The following is an 8,848-nucleotide window of genomic DNA, read 5'->3' as shown; positions in this document are numbered from 1 at the left end:
TCTTCTCTCTTCCCTTGTTGTTGCAGTTTCATAGGTTGTCAAGTGCTCCATAGGTCGCTGTGTGCTCCTGGAGACTTATGGAGATCGCCGTGTGCTCCTGGAGACCTATGGAGATCGCTATAGCAATCACCTTACTTAAACAAATAATTGTTCGACTGCACTATGTGAAGAATTTTTTTTCCATTGCATTATTCAACCACTTTTGCAGATTATTGTTGATTATATTACACTATATTTTAGTATTACTCAATTGTTATTACTAATGTTATGCCAATAAAATCAAGATTCATAAAATAGCTCCATAATTGATAACACTCGTGCAAATTAAATTAATGAATGTGTAGGAGTATGATATTTCTATATTGGAAGAGAATTTTGCAATATGATACTCACTGTATTTGACTAAATTATGTAAATTATTGATATTTAGTTAGAGAAGATATAATATTATATTTATATTTTTTTATTTATATTTGTATTGCATATTTATATTTATGAACCACATTAAGTATGATAGTATAAAAAGTGTTATTGAATTTGTAAAGTTCAATGCTAGAATAATTTTTATCTACCTATTTGTAGATTATGAATATTTTGAGAAAAGTGACATCTTCGAAGAATTTTTAGCATCTCCTGTCATAATACAGTTTATGATTTTGATTAGTGGACATATGTGTCTATATGACTTTTTAATATGTCAATTTGTATTTTTTTATTACACAATTTGTAAATTCTATTGTTGTTTTTATTTTAATTTAAATTATGTCATATTCAGAGTTTCGATTTTTATATTGCTCTTTAAACTATTTTTGTGATCATCTCGGAGGTCCAATGTGGCATCTTAGAACTTAGACTTCAAGAGTTGGGTTGAAGTTATTAATGTTGGAAAAAATTTGATAGTTTTAGAGTTTTAAACGAGAAATTGATTCAAACGTTGTTGAGGAAAATTTGGAATCAATTGTTGGTTGTAAGTGTGTAGACATGCACGATGTGGGTAACGTGAATGTCCGAATCGGTCTAGCTTTTTGTGGGCTTATGGATATTTTAACTCAAATGTAAGATATTTTTCTCAAATAGAGAATATATTTTCAAAATCTGTTTTGGGCTTAAAAGAATAAATATTAAAAGGTTCCTTTAATCAAAACTGTAATTTTGTAAATTGCTTAATTGCTTGATTCTCGTTAATGTTTCTTTAGGTCAAAAATTTTCAATTGTTTACAAGGTGAATTCCCTATAAATATCGTGTTAACCTACTATGTCAAATACAATTTAAAAACAACTCAAAAACCAATTCAAATGAATTCTTTTCTCTAGTTTTTGGTGATAGGCGAAAACAAAGAATGATTCGTGATTTAGGCAATTGTGCTACCGTGCGCTGATCATCTCGTTGTTGTATCATGAGAGATAGACAACCAAAGGTGTCGAGCACCAAAGAGTGGCCGAAAATATGTCTTAAGGAAACTGCGTAATTGCAGGCCTCAACTTATTACTTTTCATATATTTATGGTTTTCTATTCGGATTATCTAATCGAATATTTTCCATGTTATTAATTGTGTTTGTTTTATTCTTGATTAATGTACAAGAATTTTACGACGAGTTCCTACCGAGGAATTGAATGTCGTTTTTCGCAACTTGTATGAATCACCATGGAAGCAAAATTGTGGATGTAACATCCCAAAAGTCGGGTTAGTGACCAAAATATAATTTTTGGAAACTTTGAGACATGAATCCAAAAGATTGAAAAGTTTAAGGACTTAATTGGCAATATTTTGTGCAGTATGGTTTAGTAAATAATTGATGGAGTAAGGGGTATAATGGTCATTTGAAAAGAAAGATTTTTATTTCCCCTTATAAGAAAAAGTAACCACGTGGATAAGGAATGAAAAAGGGAAAGAAAGCTCTGGAGTTATCTTCTTCCTCCCGTGGGTGCTTGGCTAAAGGTGAGTTGGTCTTAAACTGGTTAATTCTTTCGTTTTAGAGTTGGTTTTGATTTATTGAGTGATAAGAAAGCTTAAGCAAAACTTAAGGTAGCTTAAAACTCAAGAATGAACAAGATATAATAGATTTGGTAAAATGAGTTTTTGAGTGAATTATGGAAATAGAATGAGTCAATGGATTTTGAAGTGAAATTTGACTTGTCATCAGTCAAAATAAGAAATTCAAAGTGTTAGAAACTAATTTAGAACATGTGGATAAAATGGTAAGATTCTTGGTTTCCAAATTTAAAATAGAATATTGGATGTTAATATGAGTTAAAGTGTTATAAGTGGGCTAGAATAAGTGTAGTTAAGTTTTAATTAGTTTATATTGATATGAATTGTAGCAAGTAATTTGAACTACGATATTTATTGGATTGTGTATTCGTGTAGATATCGATCGAGAGAAAATTCCGGACAAGTTGACAAGTAATAATCATCAAGGATAAGATAAGAGACCGGTATTGACTAGTGAGACCAGGTGAGTGTATATTAGATAGCATATGATGTTTAATGGAAGTAAGACTTGCGACAAGTCTATTTCCTCTAGTTGAATGCATGAATTTATTAATATGAGCATATGTTTAATATGATGTATGTGTTGTAGGTCATATGATTTGTGTGAACATACCTGGTACGTATTATATGTATGTGAATATAAAAGAATAAAACATAAACTATATGAAAATATATAAGTCACATAATATGACATATGTGAACAAGAGATGTCAATGATATACATGTTTATATGAACACATAAGAAGTATTATAAGCTATGGGACATATGTGAAATCATATGAAAAATGATATGTACATGTGAATATGTCTATGCGATATTAGTGATATGAACTTTCATAAATGCCCATGTTATGTGATATGAGAGCTATAGGTATAGTTGGCATGCCAATAGTCGAGGGTTACATAGGTCCTTCGGGATATATACACGGGTCTTTCGGGATATATGCATAGGTCCTTCGGGACATATTTCACACTCAGTGGGACTTATACGAGCTGTGGTGACAGCATATTTACACAACCTTAATGTACTCGCATATCTTTAATTCTCACATGTGTACATGGACTATCTAAAAGATAGAACATGAGTAAATTCTATGTGATGGTATGTGTTTGTTTGGTGATATGATATGATCTGATGTGTATGAGTGTTAAAGATAAGATGATAAGATAAAAGGGATTAATGATAACCTATATGAAAGTAATAAGAACGTAGATAGTGATATATGTGCATATGTGTATATGTTACAGTGGATCTATAAAATATTTGCTTTTTATTTTCTTTTCGTCTCAAATTATTATACCTATAACAATCTTAAGACATATTTTATCTTCTACCTTTATGAAAAAATCCAAGACGATTCGAAAATCTTGGAAAAATTGAGATAAGCAAATAAATTCATTTTTGGGATTTATCATGTCATTTTAACTTGTTTGCTTAATTTCAAAGTGGACAAATCCATTTAATAGAAATTGTCGTTAAAGTAACATTGGTTACTAAGTTTGAAACGTTGTTTTTGTTTGATAATAAAAAATCAAAAATAAGCGAGATTGATTTGAATATGCGCTATGGTACATGAGCTTTTTGTAAATTGTTTTGCAAGCTCACGTGGGGGATTGTTAGAAAAAAATTGATAATTTTGGTGGTTTGAATGAGAAATTGATCCAAACGTTGTTGAGGAAAATGTGGAACCAATTGTTGGTTCGTAAATATGCATACGTGCACGATATGTGTAACGTAAATGTCCGAACCAGTGTAGCTATTTGTTGGTTTGCGGATATTTTAACCCAAATGTGAGATATTTTCCTTAAATAGAGAACATCCTTTTAAAATCTGTTTTGGAATTAAAAGGATAAATATTAAAAGGTTCCTTTAATCAAAACAATAATTTTGGAAATTGCTTAACTGCTTAATTCTCATTAATGCTTCATTAGGTCAAAAATTTCCAATTGTTCACAAGGTGAACTCCCTATAAATACCGTGTTAACCTACTATGTTAAATACAATTCAAAAACAACTCAAAAATCAATTCAAAGTAATTTTCCCCTAATTTTTTGTGATAGGCGAAGACAAGGAATAGTTCTTGATCTCGTCATTTGTGCTACTGTACGTTGATCATCTCGTTGTTGTATCCTGGAAGACAGACGACCAAAGGTCTCGAGCACTAAGGAGTGGCCGAAAATCTGTCTTAAGGAAACTGCGTAATTGCATGCCTCAACTTATTACTATTCATATATTTATGGGTTTTCTAATCAGATTATTTAATCGAATATTTTCCGTGTTATTAATTGTGTTTGTTTTATTCTTGATTTATGTACACAAATTTTAGGACGAGATCCTACCGAGGAATTGAATGTCGTTTGTTGCGACTTGTATGAATCACCATTGAAGCAAATTGTGGATCTATAAAATATTTAATTTTTATTTTCTTTTTGTCTCATTTTTATACTATTTTTTTACGATGGTTGAGAGGAATGCATGTAATGAAAGCATATTAAAAATTCAATGATTGTATTAAAAATCTAAGTGTCCTAAAAAATTTAGGATTATTTTTTTATTAAACTAAAAATATTACAAAGTAATATCTATTCTAAATACTTTCAATCATTTGACAATGAATGCTAAATCACCTCTGATGCATTCGCTAGTGTTCGAACTTGAGATATATAGGAATAACAATCATTCTTTTAACTATTCAGGTAATTTTTTCTCTAAAACTTTCTTGTTTAACATGTTAAATACTTGAAATGTATTTACACTAATGTTTAGTTTTTTTTTCCTTTAAGCTTCCATGTTTAAACCTGTCAAATCATTAAAAAACTCATTAACTTATTTATACCGACATAATTTAATATTTTTTTCTCAAATTTATTTACATCAATATAAACTAACTGAAAATATTTATTAATCGGTATCAAGTATTACCTTTGATCTCATGTGTTAAAAAATATTTATGCACCTAAAATATTTGTCTCTTTCTACAATTTGAAAGTCCGAAATTGGTGGAGGAAGAACAAACAGTTCAAGTTCACAACCAACTAAATTATACACCCTACCTTTCCTTCCTTTTATCACGATGTTGTTTTGAAAATTTTAAATTTTAGTATATTTTAAATATTTTTATTAAAATTGAGATTTTGTATTTTTAAAATTTTAGTATAATTTTATAAAAATTTACACCCGTACTATAAAATCTTTTAAATTTTTTAAATATTTAATTTAATTTAGTAATCACCATTTTAAACATAATTAGGTTTGAATCTGTTGAACTATGTTTCGATATAACAATTTAAGGCAAAATGGTTTTTAGACTTGAATTGAATTTACAAAATGGTTTTTGGACTTGAATTGAATTTACAAAATGTTTTTGGACTTAATTGAATTTATTCAAAATTTACAAAAATAATTCAAAGTTCTTTTAATTTAAAATTGAGCACAAAAATGTTTTTATGAATAGAATTTACTATTTGAACAGTAAATTACTATTTAAACAGTAAATCACTGTTTGAACAGTAACCCGAGGCTCAAAAATTCCAGTTTGTAAAAGGGGAACCGATTCCCCCCAAGGGGGTACCGATTCCCTCACTGTTCATCAGCCCAACGGTCATAATATTTGAATATTATGAAGGGGTATCGATTCCCTATGAAGGGGTACCGATTCCCCCCATTCTGGGCAGCCTTTTTGAGTAGAAAAATCATTCCCAAACGGCTCCAAAACATCCCCAACGGCTAGATACAACTTCAAATTCATTCCAAGCTATAAATACAAGCTAAGGACACTTGAAGAAGCAAGAGAACAATTATCCAAGCAATCAAACACAAGAGAAGAGTTTTTCAATCTTATTTCATCTTTCTCTTGTAAATATTTTGTTCTTGTGAGCTCAATCTTGTAAACACCTACCTTAGAGAGGTTTTCTTGTTTACTTATTTTATCCTTTTGTAAAGGGGAAAGGTTCTAGCTTATCCCGTGTAAAAGCTAGGGAAAGGTTATAGTTTAGCCCGGAAAAACTAGGGAGTTTGTAAGGTTACTCTTTATCCTCAAAAGAAAGAACAAATTAGTGAATTTGTTGGAAAATCCTTGGTGAGGAGCTAAGGTAGTGGACGTAGACTTTGTTTGAGAAAGTCGAACCACTATAAATCGCTGTGCAATTCTCTATCTTTCAATCTCCTTACTCCCTAAACACAAAACCGTTCCGACCCCTCTTTGCAAATCGTTCCGGTTGTCGTTTCGAGCTTCCGAAAATCCTAACAGAATCCCTTTAGATTCATTTTTTATCATTGTCACTATCCTATTAGGAGAATAAATTTATTAGATTGTTTTTAATTACATTTTAGATTATATTGATAAAATTTGTAAGTAATAAAGATCATATATATATATATATATATTTGCATGTTAGTAATGAGAATCAAGATTGTTGTCATACAAAGTTTCATAGTTATCACCTAATCAATTTCTTAACAATTAACGGTTCAAGGCTTAATTGAAAGTAATTTGAAAGTTTAATAACTCGTATTATAAAATACAACTCGAATAAATCGAATAGTAACTTGAATAACTCAAAATTTTTAGTAATTAGTGGATTGATTTTTAAGTTTTAGTCGACTCCCTCAACTTTGTATGATATATGTATATTACATACGAAAAAATATGAATAAATACATGTATTGTATATGGTTATAAAAAATCATTTAAACTGAAATCAAATAGTATCAAGCTTATGGGTCACCTTTTGCCTCTCACTAAATACACATCATGAGTTTCTAAAGGTACAAAGAAATAACATTGACAATGGGTCATTAATATGAACCTCAAGTAGTCGTATGAAAGCTTATTGAAGCCAACCTAAAGATACTCAAATATGGTGGTAAAGGGTAGCTTCAAAAGGAGACTACCTGCAACTGCCTGCAACAAAATGCAAAGAAGCCAACTGTTAAAGCAATGTTGATTTGGTTTGCAATCATGAACTGAAAGAGCCAAAAGCTAGATCAAAGAAGAACACTAGATGAATGATTAATTAGTAATATTGACATCCCATATGGCATGGTGATTCCTAATGGCCCCCGCCACTGCTTCAGAATATGATTGCCGCGCAGAAATATTAGACATAACACAATAACCTCAGTAGGAAATTGTTAAAACAAGAAAACTACTGGAAATGCCTTAGTGTATTAATTTATTTCATTTACACCACATATATAGTATTTACAACATAACTAACTGCCTAACTAATTCTCTAACTGATTCCTAACTACCCAAACAACTTCTTTATTCTTAACACTCCCCCTCAAGTTGGGAAGTGAAATACATATTTAACTCCCAACTTGGATAAGTGATACTTATGATATACAACACCAAGAGCTTTTGTTAGAATATCCGCTTGTTGCTCTGCAGTTGGTACAAATTTTGTTTGAATCAAGCTCTGCTGAATTTTCTCTCTTATGAAATGGTAGTCTATCTCGATATGCTTTGTTCTCTCATGAAACACAGGATTTGCTACAATTTGTAAGGCTGCTTTGCTATCACTGAAGATCTTTGCAGGTTGATTGTTGTTAACACCAAGCTCCTTTAACAACCCTTGCAACCAAACCAGTTCTAATGTTGTCACTGCCATATTTTTGTACTCAGCTTCTCCTGAAGATATCGCTATGGTACTTTGTTTTTTTTATTACCATGAAACTAGTGAATCTCTAAGCTTTACACAGAACCCTGTCACTGATTTCCTTGTCATTAGACATGTTGCCCAATCCGAACCGCAGCTAGCCACCAGCTGACAACTGCTTGAAGCTTTCAAGATAATCCCCAACCTAGGATTATTCTTTATGTACCTTACCACTCTAAGAGCTGCTTCCATGTGCTCTTTCTTCGGTTGATTCATAAACTGACTAAGATGTTGAACTGAAAAGGCTATATCAGACCTTGTATGTTTCAAATAAAGCAGCCTGCCAATTAATCTCTGAAATTCTGCTTTGTCAGCTGAATAATCCTCACCTTTGTTTTCTTGTTGCAAGGAATGATCATACTCCACTGTAGTAAGTTTAGTGTTATGTTCCAAGGGCGTTGCAGTAGGTTTTGCACCCCCTATCCCTGTATCTTGAATAAGCTCAAGAGCATACTTCATCTGATTTAATTATATCCCTTCTTTTGTTCTTAAAACTTCCAAGCCAAGAAAATATTTCAGTTCTCCAAAGTTTTTCATCTTGAAGTTCTTGTGCAGCACCCCTTTTAATTCTGAAATCATCTTAGCATCATTCCCTGTGATTAGCAGGTCATCAACATAAACTATAAGTACTACTATATAATCCTCTTGTCTCCTAGTAAACATAGAATAGTCATGTTTGCTTTGACCATAACCTGTTGAGATGAGAGCTTTCGTGAGCTTAGCATTTCATTGTCTCGAGGCTTGCTTTAAGCCATAGAGAGACTTTTATAGTCTACACACAACACTCTCCCCCTGACTACAAAAACCTTGAGGCAACTCCATGTAAACTTCCTCAAGTAAATCACCTTGCAATAAGGCATTGTGAACATCCATTTGCCACAGAGGCCAATAAAAAATGGCAGCAAGTGCAAGAACAAAACGAACTGTGGTAAGCTTAGCAACAGGGGAAAAAGTATCTACAAAATCAACTCACTCTCTTTGATTATAACCCTTAGCCATAAGTCTTGCCTTGAACCTCTCAACTTCTCCTGAGGCTTTGAATTTTACTCTAAACACCCATTTACACCCAATGCACACTTTTCCTGGGGGCAAGGGAACAAGAGACAAAGTTTTATTTAATTCAAGAGCATGAATTTCCTCATGCATTGCCTTAATCCATCTAGGACCAGATTGGGCTTCTTGAAAAGTTTTT

At 31.7% G+C, this 8,848-nt stretch overlaps 1 protein-coding gene across 1 annotated transcript; it reads right to left on the bottom strand.

The window, feature by feature from the left end:
- Positions 1 to 7,662: 7,662 nt before the first annotated feature.
- LOC120152152 (uncharacterized mitochondrial protein AtMg00240-like) lies at positions 7,663 to 8,115 on the bottom strand. The gene has a single exon (XM_039164431.1). It carries the CDS (start codon positions 8,113 to 8,115, stop codon positions 7,663 to 7,665), a length of 453 nt encoding a protein of 150 aa, XP_039020362.1.
- Positions 8,116 to 8,848: the final 733 nt, after the last annotated feature.

The sequence above is a fragment of the Hibiscus syriacus genome, unplaced genomic scaffold (assembly GCF_006381635.1).
Source record: "Hibiscus syriacus cultivar Baekdansim isolate YM2019G1 unplaced genomic scaffold, ASM638163v2 tig00002840_pilon, whole genome shotgun sequence".
Taxonomy (NCBI): domain Eukaryota; kingdom Viridiplantae; phylum Streptophyta; class Magnoliopsida; order Malvales; family Malvaceae; genus Hibiscus; species Hibiscus syriacus.
The sequence above is the reverse complement of the archived record's forward strand: the minus strand, read 5'-3'. Positions and strand labels throughout refer to the sequence as shown.